The 20,315-nt window shown below is 36.1% G+C and overlaps 7 protein-coding genes across 7 annotated transcripts; 3 read left to right on the plus strand and 4 right to left on the minus strand.

Moving 5' to 3' along the window:
- The first annotated feature begins 7,148 nt into the window (after window positions 1–7,148).
- On the plus strand, window positions 7,149–7,978 carry LOC106121117 (uncharacterized). Its single transcript, XM_013316616.1, has one exon. It carries the CDS (start codon window positions 7,184–7,186, stop codon window positions 7,730–7,732), a length of 549 nt encoding a protein of 182 aa, XP_013172070.1. The 5' UTR covers window positions 7,149–7,183; the 3' UTR covers window positions 7,733–7,978.
- A 1,908-nt stretch (window positions 7,979–9,886) lies between these two features.
- LOC106121132 (uncharacterized) lies at window positions 9,887–10,522 on the plus strand. The gene has a single exon (XM_013316640.1). It carries the CDS (start codon window positions 9,913–9,915, stop codon window positions 10,459–10,461), a length of 549 nt encoding a protein of 182 aa, XP_013172094.1. The 5' UTR covers window positions 9,887–9,912; the 3' UTR covers window positions 10,462–10,522.
- An 807-nt stretch (window positions 10,523–11,329) lies between these two features.
- On the minus strand, window positions 11,330–11,835 carry LOC106121128 (uncharacterized). The gene has a single exon (XM_013316628.1). The coding sequence runs from the start codon at window positions 11,805–11,807 to the stop codon at window positions 11,400–11,402; it is 408 nt and encodes a 135-aa protein (XP_013172082.1). The 5' UTR covers window positions 11,808–11,835; the 3' UTR covers window positions 11,330–11,399.
- A 2,199-nt stretch (window positions 11,836–14,034) lies between these two features.
- On the minus strand, window positions 14,035–14,532 carry LOC106121096 (uncharacterized). The gene has a single exon (XM_013316596.1). It carries the CDS (start codon window positions 14,492–14,494, stop codon window positions 14,087–14,089), a length of 408 nt encoding a protein of 135 aa, XP_013172050.1. The 5' UTR covers window positions 14,495–14,532; the 3' UTR covers window positions 14,035–14,086.
- A 1,122-nt stretch (window positions 14,533–15,654) lies between these two features.
- On the minus strand, window positions 15,655–16,177 carry LOC106121095 (uncharacterized). The gene has a single exon (XM_013316595.1). It carries the CDS (start codon window positions 16,126–16,128, stop codon window positions 15,682–15,684), a length of 447 nt encoding a protein of 148 aa, XP_013172049.1. The 5' UTR covers window positions 16,129–16,177; the 3' UTR covers window positions 15,655–15,681.
- Window positions 16,178–16,876: 699 nt separating this feature from the next.
- Window positions 16,877–17,396, plus strand: LOC106121136 (uncharacterized). Its single transcript, NM_001312499.1, is given in 1 exon segment — window positions 16,877–17,396. A coding segment is annotated over 1 exon segment (447 nt). The 5' UTR covers window positions 16,877–16,902; the 3' UTR covers window positions 17,350–17,396.
- Window positions 17,397–18,572: 1,176 nt separating this feature from the next.
- LOC106121481 (uncharacterized) lies at window positions 18,573–19,131 on the minus strand. Its single transcript, XM_013317168.1, has one exon. It carries the CDS (start codon window positions 19,101–19,103, stop codon window positions 18,624–18,626), a length of 480 nt encoding a protein of 159 aa, XP_013172622.1. The 5' UTR covers window positions 19,104–19,131; the 3' UTR covers window positions 18,573–18,623.
- Between the last annotated feature and the right edge of the window lie 1,184 nt (window positions 19,132–20,315).

Genomic DNA, 20,315 nt, shown 5'->3' on the forward strand with positions numbered 1-20,315 from the left:
TGATTAAGGTCTAAATTAGATGCAAGAAAATTAAATGTACAATAATCGAGATGAAAGACTAATGGACTGTGGATTAGTTCATCGTAAAATGTAACTAATTCTTCTATTAAATTACTGATTGTATATTTGATAAATTAATAATAGGGGCTAAAAAGAAATCGAATGCATCTTAAAATATCATAGATATTTGATTTAGATTGTATAAGCTTTAGATAATCTTGCTCGAACAAAAGCTTTAAAGATTAGAATGCAAGCTACGAAACTGTTGAAGGTTTAAATGTAACATACGATCATTATCATGGTGTGCTTGAGTATTTTTTATCTATTGACATTATGACGTAATAGGTTAATTTTGTCATAAAATCAACAGAATAATTTGTTTATCAAACCAAAAATTAAATTAAAGCCCTCATTTTAAACGGAAGTCTTATATGTTTGTCCCTTTATATGAACACTAGTACTCGCCTGCGACTCCATCCTTACGGAATTAAATAAAAACTTCCGTCGTAATAGGTTAATTTTGTCATAAAATAAATATAATAATTAATTTGTCAAAACGCAAAATAAAAAGAAGGCCCAGAATTTAAAGCGATGTCTAATGCGTTATAATAATAATACATAAAAATTTCTTAAAAACTTTGTTCTAACGATCATTACTTATGATGTTACGCAGTTTTAAGTAAGCCTAAAGTTAAGATATATGATAAATATGTTTACACCAAATATGAGGTTTTTTACATATATTTCAAATGGCGAGGGGTAGGGGGGTAGAACAAGTACAGCCATCTGTGATCTAGTACTCAATTATAAACCTTAGTCATGCAACGTACCTGCGTGTTTCACGGCTTCACCGCTAGATGACTCTGTAATGAAAAATAAATTTGGTCAAAAACGAAAAGTATATAAATGAAAAATGTCTATTTGGCCATGTATTTATATCTTTATGTAAAAAGAAAATTTAAAATTTTCGAGTCGGACCATAAGATATCAAAAGCTATTATACCTTAACATATCAAAAATAAAAATGCTTGAACTAATCCTCTTGCCTTAAGTCAAAAAGCCTAAAGGATTACAAAAAATGGGTGTTTCCATTTACATATTCCATACAGTGTTTTCAATTACGAGTTTTTTTATGTCATTATACTTTTCTTTACAAAGATCTGTATGATAATTAAATATGGCATGTATTGCATGTAGATATTGGTAATCATTTGAAGTTATAACAATAAAAACAATAAACAAACATTGCGACACTTTATAAAATTAATTAGCATTGTAATTATTCTATTAAAATATTTAACATTGGCTATTTAATATTTTCCTTTCTAAATTCTTAACAGTAATAACCAACGCCTTTGATACACTGGCATAGGGCCATACTTGTTCCTTATGAAATGCGAATGGGAATTTCATCAGCCTGAAGTATTAGCTAACTTAAAGAAAACATTAATTCAATTTATATTTAATAATATCACAATCGCTTTTTATTTTATTAACATACGATCTATTACCGTTTTATTTACAAAACTTATTGTTAATTTATTAAATCAACATGTACATGCACGTTATTTTAGTAGTAAGATATTAAATTGACTAAGACGGGGCCACAAAAGAGCTATATTTCACACTAGCGGTCGCCTCCAACTCCGTCCGCGACGAATTCGAAAAAAAAAGTATACTAAATTTTAACGAGATCCGTTCGTTTTACCTTCAAACAGATATCCATCCATCCATCCAAACATTCGCATTTATAATAAGTAAGAAGTAGGATGAACACTGAGATCTTGTAATGATACAAAAGTCCTTTACATGGGGATGATAATGTCCTTTCATTGTTTATGTACTACATACTTTATTTATTTGTGACGACAAAAGTTTTTGCGTGCATTCCAGCAATAAATATCCCCCTCACGTGATATGATTAATCGAACAAGCAACATTTACATTTAAAATGTTTTTATTATTTTATGGTTTTCTTACACTTCAGCATTCACGTGAGTTTGTGATAATGATGACTACGAGAACTATATTTCAAAGATATTATATATTTTTACGACTTAGATTCCTTCACGAAAATAACGGAAGTATACGACCGGAAACGTGCATACATATTTTTCAAACCGAAGGCTATACTAGTACCTGAAGCTTTTTAAATGCATATTTATTTATGCAGCTCACTGTACAAATAATGGACAAACAAGTGTAATTCCTGGCAAAGGATATTTTGGTAAACGGCAGGCAGTCAGGCGTCAATATTACTAGATCAAGGTGATCCGCGGTCGCTATAACAAGCTCAACTAAACTGCCCACTTCTACCGCACAACAAATCCTGTAATTATCAGCTACATTCCATTTTTGTTCGCTAGTTATTTTTAATCAAATGTAAAATAAGCCTCGTCATTACTGTTAAAGCTACATAATGCTAGTTTCAGAATCACGACAACAGCATTTTTTCCTACAAACATATTACATTATAATACGTATAAATTGAAGCATATCACGCTCCAGTAGTATGCATATGTTGAAGAAAAAAATCGTATTAAATTATGAACTAATTTAATATATTGTCTATGGAAGTAAATATAGTTTGAGATTAAAACCCTTTATCTAAAAAGCACCTCAACCGTGATTTATAACTTTAGCGCTCCACCTAATTTCGTGGTTAGTTAAGAATTCGTATTATAAATCACTTTGTAATAAATTCGTGTAATTTAATAGCATAATCGAATGTATTGATCGTATTGTATCTTTTTATAATTACCTCAGCAGTTTTTGTGTTGTGTTTTTGCTTTGACCACTTAACCTTGACGTGTTCGTTCGTAGACCGAAAGCGGAAATAGAAAAATAATATGTTTTCATAAAAACAGCTTAATACTATTAGAGACCGATTTAGGAAAAAGTTAAAATAGTCCAGCGGTCTTTAACCTAAAAGTTGTGAATATAATAATGGAAAATAAAAAATATTTTGCTATAGTGTTTTTGATAGTGATAGACTGCAGCATTTATTTGGTGTAAGAATGTCCTAATCGACCGGTGCAATACTAACCACACAGAAAAAAATATATAACCAAAGACAGATTCTAGTCAGCTCTCGCTATCAAACATTCCTCTTAATTAAAGGGAAATATTCTCAAATATTTTCCTTTTTTGCGTCAATATAATGGAGGTACATGATTATTTCACAAGTCTTACGTAATTTTCTATTGTTTTCTTAAAATTGATATCATGAAAGTATAATCAAAAGACAGTTGAAGTAGAAAAATGTAACAAAAGATATATTTGCGCTCAAAATGTTTTCCGCGAACGCCTTAATTCTATTCGCGTTTCCAAGAACACGAAACCAATAAAAGGTAATTTATGAAGCACATATCAATTCAATTGAATCGACATAACAGTTCCTTATTGTACGTGGACATGTTTTTATAAAAATACTTTTATTTCCACTGGTGTTACAATTATGCTGGATTGGGTCAAATAAAGTATATTCTTGTTAAGTAATTTATAATGACCAACCTTTCGTTGGTGCTTCTATATTGTTAGGTACAGATTAAAAATATTTGTTAAGTAACAAACACGGGAGGACTTACTTATGATAAATAATTATACGTAGGTATATAATTTACTAGCGATCGCCTGCGAGTCCGTCCCCGCGGAATTAAAAAACATTATAAGTAGCTTATGTGTTTATCTAGAATATGTTCTATATGTATGCAATTTCATTGTGATCCGTTCAGCCGTTCTGGAGATACCTTCAAACAAACATCCATCTATCCATCTAAACATTCGCATTTACTATATTAGCAAGATTAGTAAAACAAAATGGTTTAAAATATTTAGATCGAACTGTAGAACTATAGTTAAAATAAAATTAACTGCGATTTTATAACAACTATAGCAGTCACTTTAATAATAGTAGTTGCGTTTCAACTTTACTTCAACTACATTGAAGATATGAAACAAGATAATAAGGGTACTAGGGAGTGCCGTAAATTATTATTTCAATCAAAGTATCAATACGTAACTACCGTGGGGTCCACTGATTGTGTTTAAAGTCATAAATAAAAAACTAAATATGTATATGTCGTAATCAACGCAACACTAGCGCCATCAACGTAAAACTAGCGCCCCTGCGGCAGTCGAATCCACTACGAGACGTGACACTAGCGCCGTCTATCGGCGTTCGATGGGTCAACACCTTACTAGCCGAGGGACCGCAGCAGAACACTTCTCCTGTGGCTGTCGACTAGAACGGACGTTGAACCATCACGAATTTTGAGTGCACCATGAACCCTTCTGTAAACGGCAACCCACCTCCTCCTTAATTATTTATTATTAATAAATATGTTAATGGACGTTATTTAAGGTTATTTTTAAGTAGTTTTACGTAAATATATAAGTACGAACAAGATGATAAGAATATACACAAATATGTCTAATGTTTGGAATACACAATTTGGAGTATTTAGGCTAAATGTGGTATACAATATAGTATGCATATTCAAAAGATATTTCAAAAGAATTTCTGTGAAAGAAGTATTCTCTTTTCAGTAAGGTAATAGAAATATAAGTGTAATGGATAACTGGGCTAGCTTGTGCACGAAATGTGGTACTAGTCAATCTAAACATATCCAAGGAAATAATTTCCGAAATAACGGAAATGATCAGTTGATGTGTGTGTGGCTTCCCTATTCCTTTTTGGCCCCTGATTATTTATCGATAGGTACAAAAAGTATTTGAACTCGAACTTTGAACGGATTTTTTTTATATGTATCTTATAAGTTTGTTCTAAATTTACTCTTGCATGCGTGAAAGCTAGTGTAACAGGAACCGTGATTATTTTGAGCCGTGATCATGACATAGACTACATCTTGAAACCAGTTTTGTTACGCCTTCATTCATTTACACATGTGACTAACAAATCGAATAACTGTTTAGTTAGTGCGTTTGTTTGTATAACTTTGTTTATAATGCCTCAAATCTTGCACAGGTTTTATTTATTTGTTGACTAGCGGTCGCCCGCGACTTCGTTCGCGCGAAATAGGAAAAAATACATAATGGTGCCTATGTGTTCTTTCAGACTATGTTCTATAAGTATGCCACATTTCATTGAGATCCGTGCTGCCGTTCCGGAGATACCTTCAAACAAACATCCATCCATCTAAACATTCGCATTTATAATATTAGTAACATGACTAGTAAGGTTTAATAAAACTGGATTCCTTCTTAAGGTATCGTATTAAATAGAAAATGTGTTACGTAATAAATTTTATGTTGTATGAATTAATTTGATATTAATTTTGCTACGCACTTTTTTAATAAAAGTAACCAAAGCCGCGAACTAAACCGTTAGTCGCTAGCAACTGGTTTGGTGAAACAAGTGTTGTAGATATGTTTGTCAATATAAAGTACGCTTTTCAAGTGCATGGTATATTATAACATTATATATGTACATCACTGTAATACTATGTCTATCGTCAGTTTATAATCTGACTAATTATGTTAATGAAATGATAGCAAATTGAGAATTATGAAAATGCGATTTACTAACAATTTGACCTTTATGACAATTTCAAATGTGCAAATTAAAATGTAACTTATTTTTCATTACTTAAATATTAAAGTAGGTTAAAATTAGGTACGTTTTAAAAAAAACTGTCCAGTTATTGACAGTTTTTTTAAAAACAATTTAAAACACTTCTAACAATTTATTAATTCTTAAATGTTTGTCTGTCCCTCTGTCGACGACTTAGACTAGAAATATTTTAAGTTAAGTTCGTAATCTGAAGAAGACGTTATGAAAATTACTAATGATTAAAAAATATGAAAAACTATTAATTGAGATAAATTATTATTAAGGGTTAAGTACCTACTTAGGATAATGAGAATGCTTAATTATGAAGGGGAAAGAGTTCATTGACCGAGCAAGCATCTGTTGAACTCGTCTTGAATTTTTTTAAGAAAATTTTTAATAAACGCGACACGAAAATCCAGATGCCAGTCTCAATGTTACAAATTAGGGGTAAAATGGTTTTGTATTCGAGGAAATTAAATTTTCTTCAGGTTATTTTCAAATTTTAACCATTAAATCATTTACAAAATTAATTTCTATCCTAACAATTTATACGAAGACGAATAACTACATAAAAGGTGATACTCTAAAATCATTTTTTTATATTTTTGTCTGTTTGTCTGTCCGCAAGGCTTCTTTTGTTCCTGATAATCGAAACTGTTGGACCGATTTTTAACGGGACTTTTTAATTGTTTAATTTAAAATATTTGTAACATAATATGAAAACTAATTCTGCGATGCTAAAGCACAGAATATAAAATGTAAAAATTAACATAAAAAAATCGACACAACCATAAAGAAGTTTGTTTTTAGAATTAAAGTGGCGACTTTACAACTCTTACTTCCTCGTTAGAAACACCCTCAGGCGTGACTATTTTTACCACAGTATATAATACTTTCTTCACAAGGTTAGCTTGTTAACTTGAGAGATTTTTATACTTAGAAACCACTGTCTACAATAGCCACAAAGAAGATAACACTTTAATTACCTTACATACTAAGAATAGCAGATGTGGGTCGGAAATGTGTGATATAATTTTTTTTTCTAACACATGACATTGCGAAAAATTCGTACAAGTATGCATACTTTGTTACTTAATTTACATGAATTGTACATATTATGCAAAAAATACCATTTCACTTGTAAATTAAACTCAACATTTCAAATATATAACGCAAATGTAGCGATTCTTTAACTTTTCCTGTTATACTAAAGCCTCCATAATTAATTGTCTATTTGGTACATTCCTAAAGAAATTCTACAATGCGGTAGGATAAACACTAATTCATCTCGATATCACTGAAGTGAATGTCCCTTTATCAAGGTATCCAAGGTAAACGGGGAAACAATACTGCTATGAACTTTGTTGTCGCTTTTAATCCCGTATAATTAGAGTTAAAATTGATACCGATCGAGTGTCAAAGTATTCAAGTGCTTGGTTGTTCGAGGGTTTCTTTTCTAAGATTGATTAGTAGCCAACGCCCTGCTGTATTATTTCTGACGTCATTTTTACTTAGGATAACGCCTACCAAATAGACCGGTATATAAGCTATGATTTGTCGGGACCATGTCACAGTTGTTCACTTAACTGATAACAAACAACACAGACCACAATGTTCAAGCTGGTGGTGTTGTCTTCCGTGCTCGCCCTGGTGGCCGCCAATCCCTCCGGCCTCGCTCCGTGGGGCACTTGGGGCCCCGGCTGGGGCTTAGGGCTGGCCGCTCCCCTGCTTGGCGCCGCACATGGCGCCCTCGCCGCACCCGTCGCTGCTCCCGTCCCCATCGCACCCGCAGGACTCCGTGCATACAACTACCGTGGACCTATCTCCCTGGCCCCAGGTCAGCCTGCCAACATCCTGGCTACTGATGGCAGGCCTTTGGACACTCTCAGCGTAAACTTGGACCGCTCCGCTCACCTGACCGCTAGAGCTTTGGAACACGCCGGTGGTCATCTGCTGAGGAAGCGTTCGGCTCCCCTGCTGGCGGCGGCGCCTCTGGCCGCAGCGTGGTCTCACTCCGCGCGCCTCGATATCCCCGCAACCCGTCTGATAGCGCCCGCGCCCCTTGCTCTACCCGCTGCTGGACATCTCGGTTGGGGCGCACCTCTTGCGCCATGGGGTTTGGGTGCTTTGGGTCATGGACTTCCTTTGGCTCACGGTTAAAAATTTGATAATTTGTGTAAATGTATGTTTTGAAAATGTAAAGTAATGAGAGATACCTAAATTCTGTTTCACATTCTTAATCTTTTCTTATACTTATTTTTGTGAGATCTTTTATGTTCATACTTTGATTTTCTTCTTGTCTGTTAATTTGCTCATTAAATTAAGTGACAACTGCCATGTTATGTTAAGATTAAAATTTGTTTTGTATAATAATATGTTTTGAAAATAAAATATACATATACTTATCAAAATAAGCCTTTTAAATTCTACACATTAGTTGTATAATAAATCATGACACAAAATGAAATCTGTCTCATTAAAAGATGAGAAAATTTCCGTTTCGACGTCCTTACTGCAATATTATTCAACGCATAAGTATTAAATAAAATGGTAATGTAGAGTATTAAATCCTTCAATAAGGTTGGAATGAAATATACTTAACTCTGAAATACAGCTAATTACATAAATGTAAACGGCCGGCAATGCTGTAGTTTCTTTAGCTGATCTTCCCTTTTTTAATAATGAACTAGAAATGATTTTTAACGATGTTTTCATCATCATTTTAACAGTGGTAGAGCCCGCTTTAACATCTTCGCACGAATCGGCCCGGCTCGCCCGGTGAAATACCACGACCACACAGAAGACAGGCGTGAAGTGGAAGCAATTCCGCGTTTCGTCTGATGAGTGTGCGTCCCGGAGGCCAAGGTTAGTCCTCTTTTCCTTCCCATCCTATTTCTTATAAGGAAAGAATGGGAAGTGGAAGTGGACTTTCCGGATGAGAGGATGCTTGGAAAGGGAAAATATTTTCTTTCTGTGCATCCTCTCCTCCTTCGATTAAAGGTAGGCAACGCATATGCAATTGCGTATGTCTATGGGCAACGGTCACTTCGCTATTTCAGCGATTTCAGGTGGTCGCTCGCTCGTTTGCCACCTTGTGATATAAAAAAAAATCTGCAAGTCCTTTAATTCATACAGGCAATAAATAAAGAGATATATAGAGCATATATCTATATTATATGCATATTAATAAAATGGGAGAGTTTGTATGTAATGTTCAAAAAAGAATCATTATTCGTACACATGACGTATTTGCGTATATGGATTCGAAAATTTTATTGTTAAAATTTTTGTATGTGTGTCTTTATGAATTTCCACAACCCGCGTTTATTCCGAGTAATCTTCGAAACCTTTGAACCGATTTTGATGGGAATTGGTCGGGAAGACAACTGATGCATGCGGGCATATTATGGCCAAACTTTCTGGTATTCTGCGTTATGATAATCGCGCTAAGTTAATAAAAATAAGACACTTCATTTAAGTTTAATAAAAATCAGAAAGTAAAAGGATAAAAATCATGAAAAGAAGGTCTTTATTTTGAAATATGTAGGTAAAGAACTTTTGCCTGAATATATTTTTCATTAGGAAAAGGTGCTAAACGAACGAAGTTATGTATTCATAAGTAAAAATAACTAGCAGTAATGATTTCTTTTTAATGACAGGGATAGAAAGAAAGTAAAGGTGATGACGAATGGCAAAACTACCTCCTTTCCTTTTTTCCTTTATTCCAGTTTATAATTGACTTTTTTTCTCGCTTACGAGTCTTGCAAACGTTAAAGTCTCTTCCTCGACACTTTCAATACTTCATAGCTTATAAAACGACGATTGTTTACTAATTTATAACTGACTATTTTTGTAAAGTAAATGACCTCTATAATTAGATATTTACGTCTAGGTCACAATGGAAGTACTCTAGTGAATGTACCTTTATCAAGGTTCTCATTGTGGCCATGGTAACAATGATAAATATTCTTCATCACACTTATCTGTATTATCAATCGTGGATTCCTGAGACCAAAATTCCTTTAGAAAACATATCTTCATCCCTCTCATTATCTTTGACAAAACAAAGATTACAATATGTTTCATGGGGGGATTTTGGTGTCAGTAATCAATGTATTAAGTTTTAGAGTGGTTACGGTTATGGAAAAATGTTCTTATTCCGCCGTATTCAAGAATTCATTTGCCGAGATTGCCTGTTGAACAACGCCCTTAATCATATACATATTTCTGCGTTAGAAAGACACCAGGGATAACGCCTATCGTACGAACCGGTATATAAGCTATGATTTGTTGGGAATTTGCAACAGTCGCTCACTAAACTGATATCAACACAGACCACAATGTTCAAGCTGGTGGTGTTGTCTTCCGTGCTGGCCCTGGTGGCCGCAAATCCCTCCGGCCTTGCTCCGTGGGGCGCTTGGGGCCATGGCTGGGGCTTAGGGCTGGCTGCTCCCCTGCTTGGCGCTGCACATGGTGCCCTCGCCGCACCAGTCGCTGCTCCCATCCCCATCGCGCCCGCAGGACTCCGTGCATACAACTACCGTGGACCAATCTCCCTGGCTCCAGGTCAGCCTGCCAACATTCTGGCTACTGATGGCAGGCCGTTGGATACACTCAGCGTGAACTTGGACCGATCCGCGCACCTGACCGCTAGAGCTTTGGAACATGCTGGTGGTCATCTGCTGAGAAAGCGCTCCGCCCCACTTCTAGCGGCGGCTCCCCTGGCCGCGGCGTGGTCTCACTCCGCCCGCCTCGATATCCCCGCAGCCCGTTTGATAGCGCCAGCGCCCCTTGCCCTATCCGCAGCCGGACATCTCGGTTGGGGTGCGCCTCTTGCACCATGGGGTTTGGGTGCTTTGGGTCACGGACTTCCTTTGGCCCACGGTTAAAAATATGAACTGTACATATGTTAATTTCATTAGATTTAAGAATAAAAAGAGAGTTACATAATATCATTTTTTATTTCACTTATTCTATTTCTTTAAATATTATATTAGTACCGCGGCAATCTGGCAATTTACAATTCAATACAATGTTCACCTGCTGATATAAAAAAAAAACTACATTCTAATAAAGTATTCTACATTCTTTTCCATCTAAGCAGTTCATTCCATAAAACCCTAATAAGATAATGTAGAAGTAAATATAAAATTATTTTCCTATAATTAAACGATGACGATTGTGCGTATGAGAATCACCTCGAATTCGTTCGCTTACTCGTATGACGGTCAATTTCATCAGGGCTCTGAATTGTTGTTAAGATTTCAATATACGAACAAGAACTTCTGTTTCGGTTTTGTGGAGAAAATAGTTTATGGCAAAGATCGTTATTATTACGTGCAAAATTATTCAAAGTATTGTTTTAAACCAATGTAGAATAGTCGCTAGAATGACATAGACGATCCAAAAAATGATATCCTTTATAACGGGTGACATAGTAATTTTCGTTTAGCGAATGATGGCAAACGCAGAAGCTGCTATTTAAATTCGTTTAAAAGCGAAGCGTCGCGAAGTGAAAAGGTAGCGGTGGAAGAGGATTTTCCTTTTATGTATTTGGAGATCTCTTTCTCCATCATATCCATCGTCCATCATGGGATGTAAGTTATTAATGTTATGTATAGAAAATGCTCCTACGAACTCTACTACTCGTTCTGTAGTAACAAAATATTGATACGTGTTATCTATCGAAATTTATAGCGAAATCAAATCAACTTATGTTAAATGTTAGAATTAGTAAGCGTAAGTAAAAATAAAATATTTTTTAATAAATTTATGACTGATTTAAAATGTTTATTTGCGTTTCAATTTGTAGTGTTCCTCTTCATATCTACAAAACGTGCGTGATGCCAGCATGTCCAACCGCAAGAGGCGCGATGTGCGCGCCATAGGCAAGAGGCACAGTGTGGCTGATCAATGGGGCGGCGAAGCGAGCGACGGGCGCAGCAACAACTGGGGCGGCGATAGGAGCGACGACAGGGGCGACAATGGAGCGCTTCTTCAGGATATGGAAGCCGTTAAGAGCCTTAGCGGTGTAGTGAGCGGAGCGGTCCAAGTTGACGTCCAGTGTGTCGAAGGGCCTGCCGTCGGCGGCGAGGATGCTGGCGGGCTGTCCGGGGGCCAAGGACACTGGCCCGCGGTAGTTTTCGGGTGCCAGGAACGCACCGTAGGCGAGGGGCGCGACGATGCCGGCACTCGCGGCAGCCAAGAGGCAGGACAACACCACCAGTTTCATCATCTTGGACTTGGTCTGTGCTGTTCACTGGACGTGCAAACACTGATGCATTGACATCGCACCTATCAGTTTATATAGGTGCATTATCAGAGTATGTTGATGGGCGTTACCGGAATGCATCGATGACCGTGACGAGACAACATTTACGTGACAACTTAGGTATAATGTATAATAGGGTAATTACAATAGGCTTTTATGTTGTGTAGTTTAATCAGTACTTAAGTAGCTTTAACTCATTTTTTTATCGAGATGTGTGAAATCATCACTGCTATAATTTTACTATTTCTTTTCAGTGTTTTTTAATTCGAATATCGTCTACGTTAAATTTCGTAGCAGTTGTTTGTTTAAAGGGAGAAAAAGAATGTATGTATACGGTTACGGCTTTTATGGTTATTGTATAAAAAGATTTTTTTTTTATTTTGAAATTATTACGAATTAAAAATAAATAAAGCAATGAATTCAACTATATTATAGTTATCTTTGCAATGCCTGTATACTAGAAATATTATTTTTGTTATAATCGTCTTTGAATCTTAAAACGTTTGAGATACTTTTGAAATTAATATGAATATAATATGAACGACTTCATAATGAGATATGATTTTAAAAACAATTCGAGTTTTACAAGAAAAACGACAACTTAAACACAAATAAATAGGATTCAAAGAAGTACAGTAGTAGTAAGTAATTTTGTAGATGTAATTTAAAATTATTTTTAGCTAGTATAGTTTATAACAGTTGTTGTCCAACAAATATTTGTTAACAAAATCAATTCCAATATTACATAAAAAACATGTTGATAATGAGAGTTAGATTTGATGGAAATCTATAAAAATATGAAAAATCCTTTTGTCCATTAATACGTTCAGTCGTCATTTAAAATTAGAAAACACATCTGCAACTCATTATGTCAATCGAGTTCGTATGAAGCAATTACTTAAAACCCGGTGATCCACCTACTAACTTCTTTTCCATCATCATTATCAGCTCACTATACGTCCCCACGGAGGGGCTCGAAGCCTACCCTAAGTTAAGGGTGATTTATGGTGATCCTCGTAGGTAAATTATTTTTTTCTGTGCACACCTTATCTTCCATTTGAACACTATACTTCATTCATATATATTTTTGTCTGTATTGCATAAATTAGCGTCCTACAGAAGTTTTTGCTTTCAAAGGCTTGATTTAGATATCATTTTATGTACTTTAAACTATAAAAAAACTTAATACGAGTAGAAATCGGGATAGAGATAATACAATGTTTAAACGTTAGATTACTTTTTAACAATCGTTAAGTATATAGTTTTTACGTAACAATTGACAATATCTATAAATATGTATAATATATAAAAGAAAGTCGTGTTAGTTACACTATTTATAACTCAAGAACGGCTTTACCGATATAGTTGAAAATTGGTGAGGAACTAGCTTAGAGCCAGGAGACGGACATAGGATACTATTCATTATTTTTTTTTCGAATTTATGCCGTGAAGTACTACTTTTTACTTACCTTAGCTATATTTTATATTTTTTTAAAAATCCACGCGGACAGAGACGCGGGCGACAGCTAGTTATTAATAAAAAACGCCATACTATTAAAATAGCCATACTGAAGCTACTACACTTAACATACGCATTTTACTCGCTGGCCTTCTGATTAAAGCCTAATCTAGTACATCAGTCAGGAATTTGACTTATTGCAAAAGCAAATATTTTTTCAACTTTCGCATTAACTTTCTAAATGATAAATGTATTATGTTAGCTACATATTTTTAGTGCAGAAAGTTTATCCCTATATATCCTTTTTATGATAGCTTAATAGAGTGTCTTTAAAGAATATACATAATATTAGGAGTGAGCGGAAAAAACGCTAAAACATACAAAAACTCACCGCTTAGTAGCAGCTAAGCGAGTCAATACATTAATGTTAACCATTAATGTTTATTTGTATTGTAACTGCTCGTGTCACATGTTCCGCAAAACGTTGTTTAGGGCTGCATGATTGATCGCAAAAGGCACATTGCCTTTGTAGGTGTAAGCTAAAGAGACAACGAGCGCGATGACCGGTCGTCTGTCAATTGATAATGGTTTGAACAATGAGGTCTACTGGTATGTCCAGTTGTGGACAACCACAGGTTGACATAGTGAACTTTTCTTATCCTATAAATCTAAAATAGTGAGGGCGAAAGTAAGTATCTAATATTTAAATAGAATGAAAGATTATATGTTTTTGTTTCATTTAAATGTTTATTTGCATTTAAACTTATGGTGCTCCACTTGTAATCTACAAAACGTGGGTGAGGGCGGCGTGGCTGACAGCAAGAGGCGCAATGTGGGCGCCGTAGGCAAAAGGCACAGTGTGGCTGATTAGTGGGGCGGCGAAGCGGGCGACGGGCGCAGCAACAATTGGGGCGGCGATAGGGGCGACGACAGGGGCGACAATGGACCGTTTCTTCAGGAGATGGAAGCCGTTTAGGGCCTTAGCGGTGTAGTGAGCAGAGCGGTCCAAGTTGACGTCCAGTGTGTCGAAAGGCCTGCCGTCGGCAGCGAGGATGCTGGCGGGCTGTCCGGGAGCCAAGGACACTGGCCCGCGGTAGTTTCCGGGCGCCAGGAACGCACCGTAGGTGAGGGGCGCGACGATGCCGGCGCTTGCGGCAGCCAAGAGGCAGGAAAACACCACCAGTTTCATCATCTTGGACTTGGTCTGTGCTGTTCACTGGACGTGCAAACACTGATGTAGTGACATCGCACCTATCCGCTTATATAGGTGCATTCTCAGAGTAAGTTGATAGGCGTCGCCAGAATGCATCGTTGACCGTGACGAGACTACTTTTGCAGGGCAGCTAAAGTTCATTGTTTACTAGGGCATTATTAATTATTATATTTTGCCTCATTATTTCTATTGAATAAATAACAATTTTTTAGGTTTGTTTATTTTTATCTGTATAAATGTTCCACGAAAAATATAGGGAAGTAATTTAAATGTAACAAAAATTTTATATAATTAAAATTAAATAAGAATAATGGGTTCAATTAATCAACGTATTATTAAATTGTTTTTTTACAACTAATTTAAATATATTAGGTAATAGGATATGGGTATTATTTAAATATATAGTTATTATGAAGGTTTAGATTGCTCTCAAATATTACGTAAATTGGAGAATAAGATCCTATACTCAGCAGGCTGATCGATCACGTGAGTTGAATTAAAGCAAAAGAAAACAATTTTACAGGTTTATAACCTTAAGAAATAAAAATAAATGTTTTGTTTATATAAGTGTAAATTTCTTACATAACAAGTTAACTAATACCTTCCATGTAAGAATATATGCATAACTTTATTATGAATTAATAAGACCATCGTTTGAGCTGTTTTGTCGTCGCCTGTAGCATTTGTAATTTTTCAGTACACGGTACACGTTTGAAAAAAGTCCCAAAATTAAATTTCACTATTCCATTCAGCTTATATGAAATGTTCTTAAAAATTAAACTTTTTTGAAAAAAAAATTGGCGCAGGAACGAGAAAACAATTTACGGCAGAAATAATTATTCAATCTTTGACAAAAATATAATATTTACTTTGTATTTTGTCTAAGATTACTTATTACATTGCGAAAATTGTCGGACCGATATTTATTCTTCTTTGATCTTGTTTGAAATTCGATAGAAATGGATTGAACATTTAAAAATATTGCGAATAAGTAAAAGTTTTTCGAGATCGAATATTCAATCTGGCCTTAAATGCGTTGCCGATGGCAAATAGTTGAACCAATCTACTACTATGATATAATTTTAATAATGAAACCAGAGAAGTAGATTTAAAACTTTAATTCATTTATTTTATTTTCTTTTATACAATTAAAAATATTTCGTATTTTACAGGACGTGAGTAACGTGTGTAGCGGTGCGGGCGTAGGCCACAGGCGTGATGTAGGAGGCGGCGTAGGGCGCGGTGTAGGCGACACGCACTGCGGGCGTGATCAGTGGGGTCGCGACATGGGTCAATGGGGCTGCGATCACTGGAGTGATCACGGAGCGCTTCTTCAGCAAGTGGAATCCGTTGTCGAGCGCCTTGGCAGTGTAGTGTGCGGCGCGGTTCAGGTTGACGTCGAGGGTGTCAAGGGGTCTGCCGTCAGCGGCAAGAATGTTGGCGGGCTGTCCTGGCGCCAGGGACAGAGGGCCACGGTAGTTGTACGGGGCGACGAGGGGCGCACTGTAAGCAAGAGCCGCAGGGTAGGCGTATGGCGTTGAGTAAGCAAGGGGCGCGAGGAGGCTAGCAGACGCGGCGGCCAACAGGCAAGACAACACCACCAGCTTCATCATGTTTGTAGTGGTCTGTGTTGTTTACGTGTGAACACTGATACGGTCCTTTAATTTCAGTCCGCTTTTATACAAGTTCAATTATTAATCAAAACTATTACCGAAAGACGTTGGCCGTGAAAAACATTTTTAAACTGCCGATTAAACTAAAAGATCAGATCGTTTCTTACTTACTTTTATAGAAAATGTTTTATACATGATAAGTATATAATTTTTTTTATTACTAAAGTAGTCAGCAAAAATAGCAAAAAAATTTCTGCATTTCCATTAAATATCGTATTTCTTTTGCAACAAAATAATAAAGTTCTAAAGAAAAATAGATACATATTATAATTTTTTTTCCCTGCCAAATAGGCTAAACAAGAGGGTTTAACTGATGCAGCACTTTGACAAGATGGTCGATTAACACATAATGTCAGTAAGGGCTTATTTGTAAGAAGAAAGGATTGATATCGTTAATGAAAAATTTATGCAGTAAAACCCACGACGGGTATACAACCGTGGTTCTAATGCAAAATGTATGTATTTGGTTTATTTATTATTTTATGTTGTTAACTTTTATGATAACCACATAAAGTTTTGTTCAATTCTTATTGAAGTTATACGTATCCATGAAATTTAAATTTGCATGTTATCATTTTTAGTTGAACCTTCACGGTCAACGTCTTCCGTCGAACAGTTTATTGTTAATACTTTCTACATATTCATATATAAAGCGGACTGAAATTAAAGAACCGTATCAGTGTTCACACGTAAACAACACAGACCACTACAAACATGATGAAGCTGGTGGTGTTGTCTTGCCTGTTGGCCGCCGCGACTGCGAGCCTTATCGCGCCCCTCGCCTACTCGGCGCCCTACGCCTACCCTGCGGCACTTGCCTACAGCGCGCCTCTCGCCGCGCCTTACAACTACCGCGGTCCGTTGTCCCTAGCGCCAGGACAGTCCGCCAACATCCTTGCCGCTGACGGCAGGCCCCTCGACACCCTTGACGTTAACCTGAACCGTGCCGCACACTACACCGCCAAGGCGCTTGACAACGGATTCCACCTGCTGAAGAAGCGCTCCGTGATCACTCCAGTGATCGCAGCCCCACTGGCACATGTCGCGACCCCACTGATCGCCCCCGCAGTTCGTGTTGCCTACACCGCACCTTACGCCGCTTCCTACATCAGCCCTGTTGCCTACGCCCGCACCGCTACACACGTCACTCGCGTCCTGTAACATAATACTTATTATAAAAAAAAAACTTAAATAAAGGTTATAAAACTTACATTTTCTTTACTTTATCCCATAATTGTAACCATGTGCCAAACATACTAATCATTTATGCTAGCTTTTAGGCACGTGTAGGGAATATTAATTTTAAGGTATTATGAAAGACGTTGACCGCGACGACTCAACGACGGATTAAAATATGAAATATAATAAAAGTTCTGTAAGCGATCTTTCTTAAGTTGAATGTCAATGAAAGTGTTATAGGAAATGTTACAAAACATGCGTCACAGATTATTTATGATAATTTTACTTGCGGAACTTTATTTAATTAATACAACTAGTATTATGGCAACTCAGTACATATTTTACCCATGTAGCACAAATAAAGTCTGAGGTTGTTTACTTTAATATTCAAAAAAAATTAATAATTTGCATATTTTTTTTAATATAAAAATATGTAAAAGAAAGTCGAGTTAGTTACACTATTTAATCGAAATTAATATTATGGTCCCTTAGTTAATGGATTGTTTTGTTTACAGACGCGAACTTCCCCTTTTCATATGGATAAATGATGTCATAAAGGAGTATTTTGTAACAAAAAACAGAACTAGCATATTATCTTAAAAAGATGAATGTTGTTGCAGAAGCTACTATTCAGCTATTTTTTTTTATAATGTTAATGGTCAATTGTATAAATAACTTATATCTTGTAGCTTTTCTTATATTTATGGTCTCGTATATATCATTACTACTAGAGTTTTCTTATAGTTGTAATTTTTTTTCGACACGTTAAAATTATACAATATGTGAGGGAAGCGGTCCCTTTAGTACAGGTAAACCTAGTAAAGCAACCAAGGTTATAAATAAACAGATTTTATTAGTATTCATTTACTGACGTATTTTCTATATTTATGCAAATTAATAAACTAGAAGTGTCTGTATGTAATATCGACAAAAAATAATATTTAATATTTTGTGTCGCTGATAACGAAAAAGCAATATTTGAAATTTTTGACTGTTTGCCTGTCCTGTTTGTATGTTCGTCCAAACCGTGTTTGTTCCCGATCATCTCCGAAACGACGGACTTTGGACTTTCTAATTGGTCAAATTGTATCAAGTGTAAGCACATAAACTTATGTATTAGACGTTATAGATTATGTGTCTTATTTTAACCATTACAAAATACTGCATACACATAAAAATATAAGTTATAAGAAAAAATCAAGAAATAAATCTTCATACGTTTATTGCCGTTCTGTATCATTGTTACAAGTAATATTTTACAAGTAGTGAGTGTAAGTCGGGCCGTAAGCGACTGCGGCGGGGGCGATAGGCGCGGCGTAGGTGATGGGGGTCGCTGGGGTAATCAGAGAGGTGGCGACAGGCGCAATGGGAGCGGCAATCGGAGCCACCACTGCCGGCGCAACCACGGAGCGCTTCTTCAGCAGATGGAGACCGCTGTCGAGGGCCTTTGCGGTTATGTGAGCAGAGCGGTCCAAGTTGACCTCCAAGGTGTCCAGGGGCCTGCCGTCAGCGCCGAGGGTGTCAGCGGGCTGGCCGGGTGCAAGAGACAGAGGGCCGCGGTAGTTGCTCGGCTGCAGGTAGGCACCACTGTACGCGAGGGGTGCGAAGCCATAAGCTCCGTTGTATGCTCCATACGCATATGGGTATGCGCCGTATGCGCTATATGCTAGACCAGGCGCGTAGGCGCTGGCCATGGCGCAAGCCACCAGGCAGGAAAGAACCACTAATTTCATCATTTTGTATGAAGGCAGATTTCTCAATGTAGAAACTGATGTTGAAGACTGGATTCGTTCGCTATATATACTATTTTTTAGAGCATTGGACACTCCCGGAACACAGTAAAAACCTTGAAATAACAAGTTTTGAGAAATGATTTAAGTGTCTTAATGTATGTAAATAGTTTTTTCTTTTCATATCAATAACTTTTGTTCTCAGTTGACATTTATACTACTTGTCGTATTAAAAATAAGCTTCAGTCGCTTTGAAATTTGCTACAAGTTACTAACCTTTCAATTAATTACAATAACTTTTAACATCGTGAAAAACTTATCATTCAAAAATAAAATTTAGGAAATAAATTCAACATTTCAGGGCTTATTTTTGTACAATTGGGGTTAGAAATAAACTAATTTGTATATGATTTGATCACGCAATAACTTGGTTCACGTTCATGTTACAAGTTTACAATCTTAATGTATTGTTCTGAAATTAAAAATAAAAAACAAAATGAAGAGGTTAAAGAATAAAATCACTCCTATCACATGCAAAGTACATGCTGCATGTTATAAAAAATTTGATGATTCAAATATTTTTATCATTCAACATAAATACATGTTGTGGTATGTTTCGTATTATAATAGATAAATCTGTTGTTAAGCGTGTTAACCTATTTTTATTGCAGTAATGGATTCAAAAGGCTGTCATAGTGCGTGGATCTTAAGTGACCTGGAAATGAAACAATAGCACGTGCTCGGTGCTCCACGATTTCATGTAATTCTATACGTTTCGAAACACGAGTACAATTAAGTTTTTTTTTATATATAGTTAAGTTAAGTACACGCTTAAAAGTGAATCATAAAAACATTACATGAACGATGGTTAATTTTTGTTATGGTTTTCGCGGGTACGTATGTATATTATACACTAGCTGTCGCCCGCGACTCCGTTTACGTGGATATATAAAAAACTTAATTAGTGTAGCCTATGTGTTCTATACGTATGCCAAATTTAATCGAAATCCTTTCAGTCGTTCTAGAGATATCTTCAAACACCCGTCCATCCACATCACATACATCGAAACATTCACATTTATAATATTAGTAAGTTAAAAAAAAGCACAACTTCGAAAAAAAAAATAGTATCCTATGTCCGTCTCCTGGCTCTAAGCTACCTCCTCACCAAATTTCAGCCATATCGATAAAGCCGTTCTTGAGTTTGTGTATATTAAA

Source organism: Papilio xuthus, unplaced genomic scaffold (assembly GCF_000836235.2).
Source record: "Papilio xuthus unplaced genomic scaffold, Pxut_1.1 DF826945.1, whole genome shotgun sequence".
Classification (NCBI taxonomy): Eukaryota; Metazoa; Arthropoda; class Insecta; order Lepidoptera; family Papilionidae; genus Papilio; species Papilio xuthus.

What these genes read in the sequence shown, in the direction of transcription:
- LOC106121117 (XM_013316616.1), top strand. Translation starts at nt 7,184, where the DNA reads ATGTTCAAGCTGGTGGTGTTGTCTTCCGTGCTCGCCCTGGTGGCCGCC.
- LOC106121132 (XM_013316640.1), top strand. Translation starts at nt 9,913, where the DNA reads ATGTTCAAGCTGGTGGTGTTGTCTTCCGTGCTGGCCCTGGTGGCCGCA.
- LOC106121128 (XM_013316628.1), bottom strand. Translation starts at nt 11,807, where the DNA reads ATGATGAAACTGGTGGTGTTGTCCTGCCTCTTGGCTGCCGCGAGTGCC.
- LOC106121096 (XM_013316596.1), bottom strand. Translation starts at nt 14,494, where the DNA reads ATGATGAAACTGGTGGTGTTTTCCTGCCTCTTGGCTGCCGCAAGCGCC.
- LOC106121095 (XM_013316595.1), bottom strand. Translation starts at nt 16,128, where the DNA reads ATGATGAAGCTGGTGGTGTTGTCTTGCCTGTTGGCCGCCGCGTCTGCT.
- LOC106121481 (XM_013317168.1), bottom strand. Translation starts at nt 19,103, where the DNA reads ATGATGAAATTAGTGGTTCTTTCCTGCCTGGTGGCTTGCGCCATGGCC.